General features: G+C 40.9%; 2 protein-coding genes across 3 annotated transcripts in view; one reads left to right on the top strand and one right to left on the bottom strand.

The window, feature by feature from the left end:
- Nucleotides 1-267: 267 nt before the first annotated feature.
- LOC112221477 lies at nucleotides 268-9,876 on the top strand. 2 transcript variants are annotated; one of them, XM_024383618.2, is made up of 14 exons: nucleotides 268-358; nucleotides 456-523; nucleotides 791-850; nucleotides 1,006-1,086; nucleotides 1,362-1,439; nucleotides 2,505-2,549; nucleotides 2,676-2,747; nucleotides 3,183-3,260; nucleotides 4,263-4,349; nucleotides 8,324-8,362; nucleotides 9,106-9,177; nucleotides 9,330-9,362; nucleotides 9,471-9,538; nucleotides 9,629-9,876. In XM_024383618.2, the coding sequence occupies exons 2-13, from the start codon at nucleotides 481-483 to the stop codon at nucleotides 9,521-9,523; spliced, it is 741 nt and encodes a 246-aa protein (XP_024239386.1). In that variant the 5' UTR covers nucleotides 268-358; nucleotides 456-480; the 3' UTR covers nucleotides 9,524-9,538; nucleotides 9,629-9,876. The 2 variants fall into 2 exon arrangements, with proteins under 2 accessions (XP_024239386.1, XP_024239387.1); XM_024383619.2 differs by lacking the exon at nucleotides 4,263-4,349.
- Nucleotides 9,877-17,062: 7,186 nt separating this feature from the next.
- Nucleotides 17,063-18,861, bottom strand: part of LOC112222417 (solute carrier family 25 member 33) — a 19,768-nt gene continuing 17,969 nt past the window's right edge. Inside the window, exons 6-7 of the mRNA XM_042304274.1 lie at nucleotides 17,973-18,253; nucleotides 17,063-17,363 (exon numbers count right to left, since the gene is read on the bottom strand). Coding sequence (XP_042160208.1) covers nucleotides 17,161-17,363; nucleotides 17,973-18,253 — 484 coding nt within the window. The 3' untranslated portion in view covers nucleotides 17,063-17,160. The remainder of the gene's footprint in view (nucleotides 17,364-17,972; nucleotides 18,254-18,861) is intronic.

Raw genomic sequence — 18,861 nt, forward strand, 5'->3', positions numbered from 1 at the left:
ACCTCAGTGGGACGAACCATTGCACAGGAAAGTAGCCCATCTTTGGTAGAAAATAATGACCCGTGTGCAGGTACTGTAGGTAAGGGTAGCCATATTGATGGATGAAAAATATCTTAGCAGAATAAACATTCTTGATGCTCTTTTGATACAGACAGTCCCCCATCAATCACTGAAAGAGCTTTGTCATCCCACTAATTCATCTGACTATATGAGTCAATTGCAGATAACAGGTTGTAAAAATATTATACAGCTAGTCAAATGACCACATTTGCATTCGTAAGTTCATAACTGAAACCAAAAGTCTCATATGGGTTATCAGCTTTCAACGCACCACACTGACTTTTAGAGGCTGAATCAGGTATTCGTTTCTTAAAATGTCTCTGCATTTTATCGAGGTTTTTGGAGATATTCTCATATTTAATAATCATCTATTTCTTTCTGTTAAATGTGAACAGGTTGAGAGCAGACTTGAGTGAAACCATGCAGAGAGTGACTCTGACGATCATTCTCCTTTTACTCTGTGGTAATTCCACTTTTACTCTGTGGAAATTCTCCTTTTACTCTGTGGAAATTCTCCTTTTACTCATGGCTTTATCTATTGTATCTGAATTATACTAAACATGGAGAAACATGAACTGTTATGTGGTTGAGGTTTTGAACAGTGTTACTTTGCCATCTCAAACAGCACTAAATCTCTCTTACTGTCACTCAAAAGTTAAAGAGAAAATGATCATGAATGTTATTACCATGTTACACATATAACAAACTCACTATTTCCTTCCTTCTCCAGCTGGGCTTCCAGGTGACTGTGGAGTAATAGAGTTTCCCGTACTCCATTCTGATATAACCGGTAAACAACAGTATCCTTATTGGATGAGTGCCAGTCTGTTTCTAATGTGGTACCAGGCTATTCATTTTATTCCCCGTGTACACTAAAGCATATGCTGGTTTAATTCAATTGTGTTGTCATCAACCTGTTGATATATATATATATACATATTTCAGGCTGCATGAAAATGACATGTGCCAGGAGTATCAATGCCTGTGTGGACACACATGGACAGGCCCCCACAGAACAGCTCAAAGGTGAGGAGGACAAAATGTCAGATGTCTTGGTTATAATACATTTATGCATCATGGATTAGATCATCTTGAGGTTTTATATATATCCTAAAGTATATACGTCAGCCTCAAAGTCTTTTCATCAAGCATTATCAAAACAACGATACACGATATAATAATACTATATTTATTTATTTTATTATTACATTTTTTTTCTCCCCAAAAATCAAAACGGATGTCTTTAAGGTCTTTTTTTTTCAATCATTATTACTGCTAACCAACCTGTTTTTCTGTTGCAGGTTGTGTTGTCCACAAATGTAGGAAAATCACCAACCGCTGTGTAGATCAGTTCTTCCAACAGTACCTACCCCTGTTATGTGAGTTCAGTTCATTACAGTTTAGTATTATTACAGTGAAATGATTCATTACAGTTTAATATTATTACAGTGAAATGATTCATTACAGTTTAATATTATTACAGTGAAATGATTCATTACAGTTTAGTATTATTACAGTGTAATGATTCATTACAGTTTAGTATTATTACAATGAAATGATTCATTACAGTTTAATATTATTACAGTGAAATTATTCATTACAGTTTAGTATTATTACAGTGAAATGATTCATTACAGTTTAGTATTATTACAGTGTAATGATTCATTACAGTTTAGTATTATTACAGTGAAATGATTCATTACAGTTTAGTATTATTACAGTGAAATGATTCATTACAGTCTAGTATTATTACAGTGAAATGATTCATTACAGTTTAGTATTATTACAGTGTAATGATTCATTACAGTTTAGTATTATTACAGTGAAATGATTCATTACAGTTTAGTATTATTACAGTGAAATGATTCATTACAGTTTAGTATTATTACAGTGAAATGATTCATTACAGTTTAGTATTATTACAGTGAAATGATTCATTACAGTTTAGTATTATTACAGTGAAATGATTCATTACAGTTTAGTATTATTACAGTGTAATGATTCATTACAGTTTAGTATTATTACAGTGAAATGATTCATTACAGTTTAGTATTATTACAGTGAAATGATTCATTACAGTTTAGTATTATTACAGTGAAATGATTCATTACAGTTTAGTATTATTACAGTGAAATGATTCATTACAGCTTAATATTATTACAGTGAAATGATTCATTACAGTTTAGTATTATTACAGTGAAATGATTCATTACAGTTTAGTATTATTACAGTGTAATGATTCATTACAGTTTAGTATTATTACAGTGAAATGATTCATTACAGTTTAGTATTATTACAGTGAAATGATTCATTACAGTTTAGTATTATTACAGTGAAATGATTCATTACAGTTTAATATTATTACAGTGAAATGATTCATTACAGTTTAATGTTATTACAATGTAATTATTCTGTCCTCTAACTATGAGAACTGTGTTTTCTAGTGGCACAAAATCCAAAAGTTGCCTCAATTGTCGAACCAAATGCCGGTATGTATCAACATTTTTTCATTCTAATGACAATGGGTCTTTTAAGACAGGAACAGAAATGATTCTAAATTATAGGGGGATGTGAATTTCTTTCATTGAATGAGTTCTCTGTTTGTGTCAACGTAGAGCTTTTCATGGCTGAAATGACAGATGCTTATCTTGAATGCTGGCTCAGGACGACAGACTCCGAAGTCGGAGGTGAGGCAATGTTCAGCATACTTATTTTTCCACCATAATTTGCAAATAAATTCATTAAAAATCCTACAATGTGATTTTTCTGGATTTTCTTTCCTCATTTTGTCTGTCATAGTTGAAGTGTACCTATGATGAAAATTACAGGCCTCTCTCATCTTTTTAAGTGGGAGAACTTGCACAATTGGTGGCTGACTAAATACTTTTTTGCCCCACTGTATATATATATACTGTATCTGTTTTTAAGTGATGGTTTGTTTGTATACAGTATACTGTATCTGTTGTTATGTAATAGTCTTTGTGTGTATATATATATACACTGTATCTGCGTTTAAGTGATGGTCTGTTTATATACAGTATACTGTATCTGTTGTTAAGTGTGTTTTTGTACTCTATATTCGCCGAGGTGATCATTGATTTAAGTCAGTCTTTCTCTTGCAGGTTGTTATATGGGCAGACTCATTGATAAGGCACAGCCGTTCATTACCCCGTTGTTTGCATTGACCTTTGATGATCCAGGTCAGACTTATTATTGCCTTAAAAAGTGATATTTCACATTTTAAGTTTTACCTCCTAGAGTGGTGTGGTGTTGATTCATCCCTACAGTTCTGAAGTCCAATCCGCCTGCTATTTATCAAGTTGCTGAAGAGAAATGTGAAAATTAGTACCTAGACAACAAGCTATTCTATAAGTACTTAGACAACAAGCTATTCTATAAGTACTTAGACAACAAGCTATTCTATAAGTACATAGACAACAAGCTATTCTATAAGTACATAGACAACAAGCTATTCTATAAGTACTTAGACAACAAGCTATTCTATAAGTACTTAGACAACAAGCTATTATATAAGTACTTAGACAAAAAGGTTTTCTGGGGGTACTTAGAAAACAAGGTATTCGAATAAGTACTTAGACAACAAGCTATTCTATAAGTACATAGACAACAAGCTATTCTATAAGTACTTAGACAACAAGCTATTATATAAGTACTTAGATAAAAAGGTTTTCTGGGGGTACTTAGAAAACAAGGTATTCGAATAAGTACTTAGACAACAAGGTATTCTATGAGTACTTAGACAACAAGGTATTCTATGAGTACTTAGACAACAAGGTATTCTATGAGTACTTAGACAACAAGGTATTCTATAAGTACTTAGACAACAAGGTATTCTATAAGTACTTAGACAACAAGGTATTCTATAAGTACTTAGAAAACAAGGTATTATATAAGTACTTAGACAACAAGGTATTCTATAAGTATTTAGACAGCAGTATTTTATACAAGTATTTAGACAACAAGATATTCTATGAATACTTAGACAATAAGGTATTCTATAAGTACTTAGACAACAATATATTCTGTAAGTACTCAGACAACAAGATATTCTATGAATACTTAGACAATAAGGTATTCTATAAGTACTTAGACAACAATATATTCTGTAAGTAACTTAGACAACAAGATATTCTATAATTTTCATATATTAAATCTGATCGCTATATTTTCCATATTTTCAGTTGCTGTGAGCTGTTGGCTCTCCCATGCTTTGAAAGGAATGGTAAGCTGCTATGATCAGCTAGATGAAAACTACATCAAGGAACTGAGTAAGGCAGATATCATATAATTTAGATCATTACACAATTGTATTTAAAAATGTTTACATAAATGTACACATACGAAATGTTCATGTACAGTGCCTTCAGAAAGTATTCATACCCCTTGACTTATTCCACATTTTGTTGTGTTACAGCCTGAATTCAAAATGGATTACATAGATTTTTTAAATTGTTAAAAAACTTTGTAGACGTAGTGGCAGTGATTAACTTTGGCAGTGATTACAGCTGTGAGTCTTCCTGGTTAAGTCTCTAAGAGCTTTCCAAAACCTGGATTGTGAAACAGTTGCCCATTATTCTTTTCAAAATTCTTCAAGCTTTGTCAAATTTGTTGTTGATCATTTATAGACAACCCTTTTCAGGTCTCTGCCATAGATTTTCAAGTAGATTTAAGTCAAAAACTATAACTCGTCCACTCAGGAACATTCACTGTATTCTTGGTAAGCAACTCGAGTGTTTTAGGTTATTATCCTGCTCAAAGGTGAATTATTCTCCCAGTGTCTGGTGGAAAGCAGACTGAATCAGGTTTTCGTCTAAGATTTTGCCTGTGCTTAATTATTACAAGCATACCCATAACATGATGCAGCTACCATTATGCTTGAAAATATGGAGAATGGTACTCAGTAATGTGTTGTATTGGATTTGACCCAAACATAACACTTTGTATTCAAGACAAAAAGTGAATTGCTTTGCCACATTTTTTGCAGTTTTACTTTAGTGCCTTGTTGCAAACAGAATGCATGTTACAGAATATTTTTATTCTGTACAGGCTTCCTTCTTTTCACTCTGTCAATTAGGTTAGTGTTATGGAGTAACTACAGTGTTGTTGATCCATCCTCAGTTTTCTCTTCTATCACAGCCATTAAACTTTGTAACTGTTTTAAAATCACCATTGGCGTCATGGTGAAATCCCTGAGTGGTTTCCTTCCTCTCTGGCAACTGAGTTAGGAAGGACGCCTGTATGTTTGTAGTGACTGCCTATATCTTTGTAGTGACTGGGTGTATGCTCGACTGAAGGTCTTTATACAGTAGATAATTGTATTTGTGGGGTACAGAGATGAGGTAGTCATTAAAAAATCATGCTAAACACCATTAATTAATATTATTGAGTTCATGTAACTTGTGACTTGTTAAGTAAATGTTTACTCCTGAACTTATGTAGGCTTGCCATAACAAAGGAGTTGAATACTTATTGACTCAAGATATCACAGCTTAAAATGTTCAATGAATTTGTAAAAATATTGAAAAAAAAAAAAATCACAAAATAATATTGAAATCATTCCACTTTGACATAATGTGATGTGTGTAGGCCAGTGACACAACATCTCAATTGAATTCATTTTAAATTCAGGCTGTAACATATTACAATGTGGGAAAAGCCGAGGGGTATGTGTCACATTCGTCATAACGAGGAGACCAAGGCGCAGCGTGCTATGAATACATTCTTTATGTACATGAAGAACACTAAACAAAATAACACAACGAACGTGAAGCTATAAGACACGAGTGCTGACATGCAACTACACATAGACAATAACCCACAAAACCAAAAATGGTAAATGGCTACCTAAATAGGATCCCCAATCAGAGACAACGATAAACAGCTGTCTCTGATTGGGAACCAATTCAGGCCACCATAGACCTACATATACCTAGACATACTAAAACCCCCATAGATATACAAAAACCCTAGACAGGGGAAACGCCTAGACAATACAAAAACTAAACCAACCACCCTCGTCACACCCTGACCTAACCAAAATAATAAAGAAAACAAAAGATAACTAAGGTCAGGGCGTGACAGTGTGAATACATTCTGAAGGCGCTGTAGATTCCCTTGGAATGTTTGGCTCTTCTATTGAATTTAGGGGCGGCAGGGTAGCCTAGTGGTTAGAGTGTAGAGGCGGCAGGGTAGCCTAGTGGTTAGAGTGTAGAGGAGGCAGGGTAGCCTAGTGGTTAGAGTGTAGAGGCGGCAGGGTAGCCTATTGGTTAGAGTGTAGAGGCGGCAGGGTAGCTTAGTGGTTAGAGTGTAGAGGCGGTAGGGTAGCCTAGTGGTTAGAGTGTAGAGGCGGCAGGGTAGCCTAGTGGTTAGAGTGTAGAGGCGGCAGGGTAGCCTAGTGGTTAGAGTGTAGAGGAGGCAGGGTAGCCTAGTGGTTAGAGTGTAGAGGCGGCAGGTAGCCTAGTGGTTAGAGTGTAGAGGTGGCAGGGTAGCCTAGTGGTTAGAGTGTAGAGGCGGCAGGGTAGCTTAGTGGTTAGAGTGTAGAGGAGGCAGGGTAGCCTAGTGGTTAGAGTGTAGAGGCGGCAGGTAGCCTAGTGGTTAGAGTGTAGAGGTGGCAGGGTAGCCTAGTGGTTAGAGTGTAGAGGCGGCAGGGTAGCCTAGTGGTTAGAGTGTAGAGGAGGCAGGGTAGCCTAGTGGTTAGAGTGTAGAGGCGGCAGGTAGCCTAGTGGTTAGAGTGTAGAGGTGGCAGGGTAGCCTAGTGGTTAGAGTGTAGAGGCGGCAGGGTAGCCTAGTGGTTAGAGTGTAGAGGCGGCAGGGTAGCCTAGTGGTTAGAGTGTAGAGGAGGCAGGTAGCCTAGTGGTTAGAGTGTAGAGGAGGCAGGGTAGGGTAGCCTAGTGGTTAGAGTGTAGAGGAGGCAGGGTAGCCTAGTGGTTAGAGTGTAGAGGAGGCAGGGTAGCCTAGTGGTTAGAGTGTAGAGGAGGCAGGGTAGCCTAGTGGTTAGAGCGTAGAGGCGGCAGGTAGCCTAGTGGTTAGAGTGTAGAGGTGGCAGGGTAGCCTAGTGGTTAGAGTGTAGAGGCGGCAGGGTAGCTTAGTGGTTAGAGTGTAGAGGCGGCAGGGTAGCCTAGTGGTTTGTAGAGGCGGCAGGGTAGCTTAGTGGTTAGAGTGTAGAGGCGGTAGGGTAGCCTAGTGGTTAGAGTGTAGAGGCGGCAGGGTAGCCTAGTGGTTAGAGTGTAGAGGAGGCAGGTAGCCTAGTGGTTAGAGTGTAGAGGAGGCAGGTAGCCTAGTGGTTAGAGTGTAGAGGAGGCAGGTAGCCTAGTGGTTAGAGTGTAGAGGCGGCAGGTAGCCTAGTGGTTAGAGTGTAGAGGCGGCAGGTAGCCTAGTGGTTAGAGTGTAGAGGCGGCAGGGCAGCCTAGTGGTTAGAGTGTAGAGGAGGCAGGTAGCCTAGTGGTTAGAGGTAGAGGAGGCAGGTAGCCTAGTGGTTAGAGTGTAGAGGAGGCAGGTAGCCTAGTGGTTAGAGTGTAGAGGAGGCAGGTAGCCTAGTGGTTAGAGTGTAGAGGAGGCAGGTAGCCTAGTGGTTAGAGTGTAGAGGCGGCAGGGCAGCCTAGTGGTTAGAGTGTAGAGGCAGGTAGCCTAGTGGTTAGAGTGTAGAGGCAGGTAGCCTAGTGGTTAGAGTGTAGAGGATGCAGGTAGCCTAGTGGTTAGAGTGTAGAGGAGGCAGGTAGCCTAGTGGTTAGAGTGTAGAGGATGCAGGTAGCCTAGTGGTTAGAGTGTAGAGGAGGCAGGTAGCCTAGTGGTTAGAGTGTAGAGGAGGCAGGTAGCCTAGTGGTTAGAGTGTAGAGGAGGCAGGTAGCCTAGTGGTTAGAGTGTAGAGGCAGGTAGCCTAGTGGTTAGAGTGTAGAGGAGGCAGGTAGCCTAGTGGTTAGAGTGTAGAGGAGGCAGGTAGCCTAGTGGTTAGAGTGTAGAGGAGGCAGGTAGCCTAGTGGTTAGAGTGTAGAGGAGGCAGGTAGCCTATTCAAATCCCCGAGCTGACAAGGTACAAATCTTGTCAGACAAATCTGTCGTTCTGCCCCTGAACAGGCAGTTAACCCACTGTTCCTAGGCCGTCATTGAAAATAAGAATTTGTTCTTAACTGACTTGCCAAGTTAAATAAAGGTAAAAAAAAATAAAACAATTTAGATTAGTTTCTGTCTGATTGTAAGACGACTGAGTACTCCACAATTTCATACTCTTTTTTTTTTCCAACAGAAAAAAGGGCAGAGAGAGAGATGAAAGACAATATGTTACGTAAGTAAAATGACATTCTTTGTAATGACCGTATTATTTTAAGTCTACACTGAGTGTACAAAACATTAGGAACACCTGCTCTTTCCATGACACAGACTGACCAGGTGAATCCAGGTGAAAGCTATGATCCCTTATTGATATAACTTGTTAAATCCACTTCAATCAGTGTAGATGAAGAGGAAGAGACAGGTTTAAAGAAGGATTTTTAAAGCCTCGAGTCAATTGAGACATGGATTGTGTATGTGTGAATTGACAAGACAAAAATATTTCAGTTCCTTTGACCAGGGTATGGTAGTAGTTGCCAGCCGCACCAGTTTGAGTTTTGAGCTTTGTGAGCAGTATGGTGTTGAACGTTGAGCTCTAGTCAATTTGAGTCAACATGGGCCAGTATCCCTGTGGACTGCTTTCGAAACCCCTTGCCTCCACGGGCCTGGGGCCAGGGGCTTCAGCCCCGGTAAGGTGATGCATTAACCTGGCCCTGCTTGTAGAGTCCATGCCCCTGACAAATTGAGTCTGTTCTGAGGACAAAAGGAGGGTGCAACTCAATATTAGGACAGTGTTCCTAATGTTTTGTCCACTCTGCGTATTTATTTAAGTCTACACTGTGATAATAGTTAAAGTTTTCAAATATTACTATTGTTGATAGTTGTATCACTTCATCACTTGTAAATTATGATGCATATATTTTCACACATTAAAGTTGTCTCTAGGGAATCAGCAAGGTTTCTGTCTCTTTGCGGTAGGTTACATGACGTGCATGAGCAAACCTATGACAAACTGGAACTGGTGTAAAGGACTCTTTGATGATCTTCTTGGTAAGTAATTATAGTGTAAAAAAAACACAACAACATTAAGATGGCCAGAAGACGGGGAGATGTTTCTACTTTTTGACGTATATGTAGTTTGAAGACAATTAGTCTACCGGTTAATTAAATGCTGTCTAATTTTTTACTGTGGTTTACTCTAGCTTCATCACCAAAGAGGAAACGACAGTACAAAGGTAAGTCAATAATAAACAACTTGTCCTGTGCATGATAAGTTCACGTTTAACAGTGTTTCCCTCGCCACTGAAACCTATCCCGTAAATATTTTTATTTTCCCCCTCAAGACTTCCTCATCTGTTCAATCCACGGTGGGATTACTGCAACAGCGAAATGCTAAAACTTGTTTTACGAGGTAATACTCTTTCTTATGAGGAAATGTATTACATTTTCCTTGTCAAAATGTATTAATTTGTGTTTTTTTTTTTTTCTTGGTTTGTTTTAGGGGACGGTTATGCATTTGCAGGTTTCCAAAGCAACAGGTGACCAGTAGAAACACGACAAAAAACAACAAAAAAAAAGAATAACATATTTTGAATGAATCATCCACAAACACAAGAGTTTGTGTTTATAATTTATGAAAATCATTATTTAGTTTTATCTTTAACATTTTGAAACTATTATATGTAAAGCACTAATACTGTCTTTTATTACATAGACAATGAATAAACATATCAATCGCAATTAAATGTTCAACTTTGGATACAAAACACACATGGGATTGTTTTTCAAATCCACAACAATGACTTCACAGTGTTTGCAACCCACTGTATTTAACGTGTCCACAGTATTTTAGTGTCCACATTATTATACAGTGTCCACAGTATTAGTGTCCACAGTATTTTAGTGTCCACAGTATTATACAGTGTCCACAGTATTAGTGTCCACAGTATTAGTGTCCACAGTATTAGTGTCCACATTATTATACAGTGTCCACAGTATTAGTGTCCACAGTATTTTAGTGTCCACACATTTACAGTGTCCACTGTACAGTGTCCACAGTATTAGTGTCCACAGTATTAGTGTCCACAGTATTAGTGTCCACAGTATTAGTGTCCACAGTATTAGTGTCCACATTATTATACAGTGTCCACAGTATTTTAGTGTCCACATTATTATACAGTGTCCACAGTATTAGTGTCCACAGTATTTTAGTGTCCACATTATTATACAGTGTCCACAGTATTTTAGTGTCCACATTATTATACAGTGTCCACAGTATTAGTGTCCACAGTATTAGTGTCCACAGTATTTGTGTCCACAGTATTAGTGTCCACAGTATTAGTGTCCACAGTATTAGTGTCCACAGTATTAGTGTCCACAGTATTAGTGTCCACATTATTATACAGTGTCCACAGTATTAGTGTCCACATTATTATACAGTGTCCACAGTATTAGTGTCCACAGTATTTTAGTGTCCACATTATTATACAGTGTCCACAGTATTAGTGTCCACAGTATTTGTGTCCACAGTATTTGTGTCCACAGTATTTTACAGTGTCTAGAGTATTTTAGTGTCCACATTATTCTAGTGTCCACAGTATTTGTGTCCTACAGTATGTGTCCACAGTATTTTAGTGTCCACATTATTCTAGTGTCCACAGTATTTGTGTCCTACAGTATTTGTGTCCACAGTATTTTAGTGTTCACATTATTCTAGTGTCCACAGTATTTGTGTCCACAGTATTTTAGTCCACATTCTTCTAGTGTCCACAGTATTTGTGTCCACAGTATTTTAGTCCACATCATTCTAGTGTCCACAGTATTCTAGTGTCCACAGTATTTTAGTCCACATTATTCTAGTGTCCACAGTATTTGTGTCCACAGTATTTTAGTGTTCACATTATTCTAGTGTCCACAGTATTTGTGTCCACAGTATTTTAGTCCACATCATTCTAGTGTCCACAGTATTCTAGTGTCCACAGTATTTTAGTCCACATTATTCTAGTGTCCACAGTATTTGTGTCCACAGTATTTTAGTCCACATCATTCTAGTGTCCACAGTATTCTAGTGTCCACAGTATTTTAGTCCACATTATTCTAGTGTCCACAGTATTTGTGTCCACAGTATTTTAGTGTTCACATTATTCTAGTGTCCACAGTATTTGTGTCCACAGTATTTTAGTCCACATCATTCTAGTGTCCACAGTATTCTAGTGTCCACAGTATTTTAGTCCACATTATTCTAGTGTCCACAGTATTCTACAGTGTCCACAGTATTAGTGTCCACAGTATTTTACAGTGTCTAGAGTATTTTAGTCTCCACCATATATATATATATATTTTTGTTGTTGTATTTTCCCCCCTTTTCGTGATATCCAATAGCGATCGTCTCATCGCTTCAACTCCCCAACGGGCTCGGGAGAGGCGAAACATGACCCGCCAAACTGCGCTTTTTAATCACCAGCCCGCTTAACCAGGAAGCCAGCCGCACCAATGTGTCAGAGAAAACACCGTTCAACTGATGACTGAGGTCATCCTGCAGGTGCCCGGCCCGCCACAAGGAGTCGCTAGAGCGCAATGAGCCAAGTAAAGGCCACCCGGCCAAACCCTCCCCTAAACCCAGACGACGCTGGGCCAATTGTGCGCCACCCTATGGGACTCCCGGTCATGGCCGGTTGTGATACAGACTGGGATCAAACCTGGGTCTGTGGTGACGGGAGGCCGCGCCCACAGTATTTTAATGTTCACAGTATTCTAATGTCCACAGTATTTTACAATGTCCACAGTGTTAACAGCATTCTAGTGTCCATGGTATTCTAGTGTCCGCGGTATTCTAGTGTCCGCGGTATTCTAGTGTCTGCGGTATTCTAGTGTCCACGGTATTCTAGTGTCCACGGTATTCTAGTGTCCACGGTATTCTAGTGTCCACGGTTTTTTACAATGTCCACAGTGTTAACAGCATTCTAGTGTCCATGGTATTCTAGTGTCCACGGTATTCTAGTGTCCATGGTATTCTAGTGTCCACGGTATTCTAGTGTTCGCGGTATTCTAGTGTCCACAGTATTCTACAGTGTCCACAGTATTAGTGTCCACAGTATTCTAGTGTCCGCGGTATTCTAGTGTCCACGGTATTCTAGTGTTCACGGTATTCTAGTGTCCACGGTATTCTAGTGTCCGCGGTATTCTAGTGTCCGCGGTATTCTAGTGTCCGCGGTATTCTAGTGTCCGGTATTCTAGTGTCCACAGTATTAGTGTCCACGGTATTCTAGTGTCCGCGGTATTCTAGTGTCCACGGTATTCTAGTGTTCACGGTATTCTAGTGTCCACGGTATTCTAGTGTCCTCGGTATTCTAGTGTCCACGGTATTCTAGTGTCCGCGGTATTCTAGTGTCCACAGTATTAGTGTCCACGGTATTCTAGTGTCCGCGGTATTCTAGTGTCCACGGTATTCTAGTGTTCACGGTATTCTAGTGTCCACGGTATTCTAGTGTCCTCGGTATTCTAGTGTCCGCGGTATTCTAGTGTCCGCGGTATTCTAGTGTCCGCGGTATTCTAGTGTCCACGGTATTCTAGTGTCCATGGTATTCTAGTGTCCACGGTATTCTAGTGTTCCGGTATTCTAGTGTCCACAGTATTCTAGTGTCCACAGTATTAGTGTCCACGGTATTCTAGTGTCCCCTGTATTCTAGTGTCCACGGTATTCTAGTGTTCACGGTATTCTAGTGTCCACGGTATTCTAGTGTCCGCGGTATTCTAGTGTCCACAGTATTCTAGTGTCCGCGGTATTCTAGTGTCCGCGGTATTCTAGTGTCCGCGGTATTCTAGTGTCCGCGGTATTCTAGTGTCCGCGGTATTCTAGTGTCCGCGGTATTCTAGTGTCCGCGGTATTCTAGTGTCCGCGGTATTCTAGTGTCCATGGTATTCTAGTGTTCGCGGTATTCTAGTGTTCGCGGTATTCTAGTGTCCACAGTATTAGTGTCCACGGTATTCTAGTGTCCGCGGTATTCTAGTGTCCACGGTATTCTAGTGTTCACGGTATTCTAGTGTCCACGGTATTCTAGTGTCCTCGGTATTCTAGTGTCCGCGGTATTCTAGTGTCCGCGGTATTCTAGTGTCCGCGGTATTCTAGTGTCCACGGTATTCTAGTGTCCATGGTATTCTAGTGTCCACGGTATTCTAGTGTTCGCGGTATTCTAGTGTCCACAGTATTCTAGTGTCCACAGTATTCTAGTGTCCACGGTATTCTAGTGTCCGCGGTATTCTAGTGTCCAGCGGTATTCTAGTGTCCACGGTTTTTACAATGTCCACAGTGTTAACAGCATTCTAGTGTCCATGGTATTCTAGTGTCCACGGTATTCTAGTGTCCATGGTATTCTAGTGTCCACGGTATTCTAGTGTTCGCGGTATTCTAGTGTCCACAGTATTCTACAGTGTCCACAGTATTAGTGTCCACAGTATTCTAGTGTCCGCGGTATTCTAGTGTCCACGGTATTCTAGTGTTCACGGTATTCTAGTGTCCACGGTATTCTAGTGTCCGCGGTATTCTAGTGTCCGCGGTATTCTAGTGTCCGCGGTATTCTAGTGTCCGCGGTATTCTAGTGTCCACAGTATTAGTGTCCACGGTATTCTAGTGTCCGCGGTATTCTAGTGTCCACGGTATTCTAGTGTTCACGGTATTCTAGTGTCCACGGTATTCTAGTGTCCTCGGTATTCTAGTGTCCGCGGTATTCTAGTGTCCACAGTATTAGTGTCCACGGTATTCTAGTGTCCGCGGTATTCTAGTGTCCACGGTATTCTAGTGTTCACGGTATTCTAGTGTCCACGGTATTCTAGTGTCCTCGGTATTCTAGTGTCCGCGGTATTCTAGTGTCCGCGGTATTCTAGTGTCCGCGGTATTCTAGTGTCCACGGTATTCTAGTGTCCACGGTATTCTAGTGTTCGCGGTATTCTAGTGTCCACAGTATTCTAGTGTCCACAGTATTAGTGTCCACGGTATTCTAGTGTCCCCTGTATTCTAGTGTCCACTGTATTCTAGTGTTCACGGTATTCTAGTGTCCACGGTATTCTAGTGTCCGCGGTATTCTAGTGTCCGCGGTATTCTAGTGTCCGCGGTATTCTAGTGTCCGCGGTATTCTAGTGTCCGCGGTATTCTAGTGTCCGCGGTATTCTAGTGTCCGCGGTATTCTAGTGTCCGCGGTATTCTAGTGTTCACGGTATTCTAGTGTTCGCGGTATTCTAGTGTCCACAGTATTAGTGTCCACGGTATTCTAGTGTCCGCGGTATTCTAGTGTCCACGGTATTCTAGTGTTCACGGTATTCTAGTGTCCACGGTATTCTAGTGTCCTCGGTATTCTAGTGTCCGCGGTATTCTAGTGTCCGCGGTATTCTAGTGTCCGCGGTATTCTAGTGTCCACGGTATTCTAGTGTCCACGGTATTCTAGTGTCCACGGTATTCTAGTGTTCGCGGTATTCTAGTGTCCACAGTATTCTAGTGTCCACGGTATTCTAGTGTCCACGGTATTCTAGTGTCCGCGGTATTCTAGTGTCCACGGTATTCTAGTGTCCACGGTATTCTAGTGTCCACGGTATTCTAGTGTCCGCGGTATTCTAGTGTCCGCGGTATTCTAGTGTCCGCGGTATTCTAGTGTCCGCGGTATTCTAGTGTCCACGGTATTCTAGTGTCCACGGTATTCTAGTGTTCGCGGTATTCTAGTGTCCACGGTATTTTAGTGTCCATGGTATTCTAGTGTCCACGGTATTCTAGTGTTCGCGGTATTCTAGTGTCCACAGTATTCTAGTGTCCACAGTATTAGTGTCCACGGTATTCTAGTGTCCGCGGTATTCTAGTGTCCACGGTATTCTAGTGTTCACGGTATTCTAGTGTCCGCGGTATTCTAGTGTCCGCGGTATTCTAGTGTCCACGGTATTCTAGTGTCCACGGTATTCTAGTGTCCGCGGTATTCTAGTGTCCACGGTATTCTAGTGTCCGCGGTATTCTAGTGTCCACGGTATTCTAGTGTCCGCGGTATTCTAGTGTCCACGGTATTCTAGTGTCCGCGGTATTCTAGTGTTCGCGGTATTCTAGTGTCCGCGGTATTCTAGTGTCCACGGTATTCTAGTGTTCACAGTATTATTCTAGTATTCTAGTGTCCACGGTCCATTCCAAACAAAGTTGATGCAACTTGTTATGAGGATGTTCTAGTAAATCAGATTTGATAAGAGTTTGATAATTTGATAAGAGTTGGGCGTATATATATATATATCCCCTTCTCAGTCTTTGCATAGGGTTTTCACTTTTGATTGAACCACTATGTAAAGTGTAGTTTGGTACGGAGTTGTGAAGTGAGAAAATCCAGTTGACATTCAGCATCTTTTACTGTAGACCACCAAGTGAAATCCATAACGCCCAAAAAATCCAGTCCATCTTTTACTGTAGACCACCAAGTGAAATCCATAACGCCAAAAAAATCCAGTCCATCTTTTACTGTAGACCACCAAGTGAAATCCATAACGCCAAAAAAATCCAGTCCATCTTTTACTGTAGACCAAGTGAAATCCATAACACCACAAGTCTATATTTTCCAACCAGGTTACTGTAGTATGACACCATTCAAAAACAAATGAACCAAACCACTTATTGATGCAATTTTATTGAGCCACTGGTCAAATAAGCATTCACGTTGTCGTTATATTGTAAAAGATGACCATGTTCTTTAACAAACACAATATACAGATTAACCTGTATTCGTCATGTTAAATATGATGCGTTACTCAGCGAGAATTCTAATCAAAACTTCACCGTGTGGTAGTGAATAAATAAACTATCATGTGTGTGTGTGTGTGTGTGCTTTTGCCTGGCAAATAACAACTCTAGCTATGCCTCCACCTTCTTTCCTATCATTACTTTGAAATGAAATAACCCGTAATGAAATAACCTGTAGCCAAAGAAAGTGGTGGAACGTTGGACATTCAACATGGATAAGCGTCAGAGAAACAACATCTAACAATACAAATACAAGACAATCATTTAGTTGAACTTAACAGTGGCCCACCTATTCAGGTGACCTCTTTACCTCGTATGATTCAAAACGGAAACTAAAGTTCTTCTCGGGACATGGAGATGTCCTAGCCTGATTCCCAGATCTGTTTGTGTCGTCTTGCCAACTTACAACTCAAAATGACAGCAATGGAGTTGGTAATAACAGCACAAACCGATCTGGGACTCGGGCTAGAGTTGTCCTGTCGTAAGTACCACAATTCTTGAGAGCGTAGAATTATTCTGAACACCTTAATAAACATAACATGCTTCCATTAAAATGCTCTATAGAACCCTATTCCCTATATTTAGTGCACTACTTTAGACCAGAGCCCTATGGCACCCTATTCCCTATTTATAGTGCACTACTTTAGACCATAGCTCTATAGAACCCTATTCCCTATATATAGTGCACTACTTTAGACCAGAGCCCTATGGCACCCTATTCCCTATTTATAGTGCACTACTTTAGACCAGAGCTCTATAGAACCCTATTCCCTATATATAGTGCACTACTTTAGACCAGAGCCCTATGGCACCCTATTCCCTATTTATAGTGCACTACTTTAGACCAGAGCTCTATAGAACCCTATTCCCTATATATAGTGCACTACTTTAGACCAGAGCCCTATGGCACCCTATTCCCTATTTATAGTGCACTACTTTAGACCAGAGCCCTATGGAACCCTATTCCTTACAGAGTGCACTACTTTTGACTAGAGCCTATAAGGCTCTGGTAAAAAGTAGTGCCCTAAATAGGGATAGGGGATAGTTTTCTATTTGGGATGCAGCCTTAAAAATCACTTACAGGTCCTTTGGATAACAGTAAAACCTGCTTTCAAATTCCCTCAAGAGAAACCAACAGTTCACAAAAACAACAAGTTTCCTTTCTTCTGCAATTGCACGATAGTCTCTTTCTTAGCCAACGTGCCTTGGGGTACAGCTACATCATGTTGCCCTTCCATCCGATGGGCCTGACCAAAACACGTTGTCATTGATCATTGCGAGGAGTCTCCCATCAGGTGGACAATGAGTTCGTAGGTGGAGAGGACGATGGCTGTGTTGGGGATCTGTCTGATAAGCTGTGGAATGAGTCCTCTGTAAAACGCAGCGTAGCCCTCCTCCACTGCCACCAACCGGGCTGTCTGGAAGAAGTACTGATATTTGCTGCCCTCTTCTCGCAGCCTTGTCCGAATCACCTCTGACGAAGGGAGACAAGACGCGTTAGAAGGTGATTTTGAATGAAGTTTACAGAGTATTTGACCCAAAGATGGAAGGAACGTTGGGAGTTTAATCTAAAAAAGACTGTTCACTCAAAAGGTCAAGTCTGTAGCTTTCTGGGCGACCCAACCAATAACACATAGAAATGCGAGTTATAGAGCGGTTATTCTCATTGAAAGCCAGTCTAATAAGCTGTAGAGCCATTCTATGAGCGCCATTTCGATTCTTCCCCTTTTATTTTTTAAAGTTTAGATTTGGTTTTGTACACAGGCTTCAAAACAGCTTTAAAATGGATGTTTGGGTTATTCAAAAGAGATTTCACAGGGGTTTAGATTTTTACTGATTTGAATGATTCTCTACTACACACCTTGTTTTGTCACAAACTGAAATTAGGCGAACATGATAGAATTTTGAGTCACGATGTGTGTTTGCTTATTCCACAGTAGACTCGATGGCCGTTGACTGGGCCGTTGTCATTTAACAGCTACGGCTTGGCCTCCGACGTCAATGTGCATTTTGTCCGTTGAGGTGTGGTTTGACAAGTTAATATCCTAACATGTTATTTACTACCCATGAACCCCATGCTTACCGTGTGGGTAGGCTATGCAGGAAGCACAACCCTTAGCGAAAGCAGCCGCCATCATCAGGCCTAGGAAGTCCGACGCCCCTTTCTCCGTCTCGCTGTTCGGCGACGTGAAGCGCGCTTCGTTCAGGCGTTTCTTCAGCGTCTCGTAGATGAGGAAACAGATCACGGTCTCGGAGATGCCAGCGTAGGACGCCGTCAGGCCCCGGTAGAAACCTCTCATGCCCTCGGTCTTGTAAACGTAACGGGCACACTGCAGCGCGTTCGTCTTCTTCTCCCCTCGCGCCCTGGAGGAAATTATCGGAGGTTAGATTAGACTGAAAGAAACATTTTTCAAGTAGGAACTTAAAATTAGTGGAAAACAGAAGAAAAACAGAGTGGTACTATTTGAACCAATAGGAAATACGTGTTTTGCTCCAGGTTGCTATGGAGCGTCTCAATGCGGGGCTCCCGTGTGGCACAGCGGTCTAAGGCACTGCATCTCAGTGCTAGAGGCGTCACTACAGACCCCGGTTCGAATCCAGGCTGTATCATAACCGGCTGTGATTGGGAGCCCCATAGGGCGGCACACAATGGGACCAGGGTCGTACGGGTTTGGACAGGGTAGGCTGTCATTGTAAATAAGAATTTGTTCTTAACTGACTTGCCTAGTTAAATTTAAAAAATGCACTAGGATTTTGTTTAGCTCCAGTTTGATATGGTGTCCCCCCTAAAGCACCAGGTGTAGAGGTGTCCCCTAAAGCACCAGGTGTAGAGGTGTCCCCTAAAGCACCAGGTGTAGAGGTGTCCCCTAAAGCACCAGGTGTAGAGGTGTCCCCTAAAGCACCAGGTGTAGAGGTGTCCCCTAAAGCACCAGGTGTAGAGGTGTCCCCTAAAGCACCAGGTGTAGAGGTGT

This window comes from Oncorhynchus tshawytscha, linkage group LG22 (assembly GCF_018296145.1).
Source record: "Oncorhynchus tshawytscha isolate Ot180627B linkage group LG22, Otsh_v2.0, whole genome shotgun sequence".
In the NCBI taxonomy this organism is placed as follows: Eukaryota; Metazoa; Chordata; class Actinopteri; order Salmoniformes; family Salmonidae; genus Oncorhynchus; species Oncorhynchus tshawytscha.

Coding starts and splice junctions, on each gene's coding strand:
- LOC112221477 (XM_024383618.2), top strand. CDS start 481: ATGCAGAGAGTGACTCTGACGATCATTCTCCTTTTACTCTGTG. Junction 851..1,005: donor ACTCCATTCTGATATAACCG/GTAAACAACAGT, acceptor TACATATTTCAG/GCTGCATGAAAATGACATGT. Junction 9,363..9,470: donor GAGGAAACGACAGTACAAAG/GTAAGTCAATAA, acceptor TTCCCCCTCAAG/ACTTCCTCATCTGTTCAATC.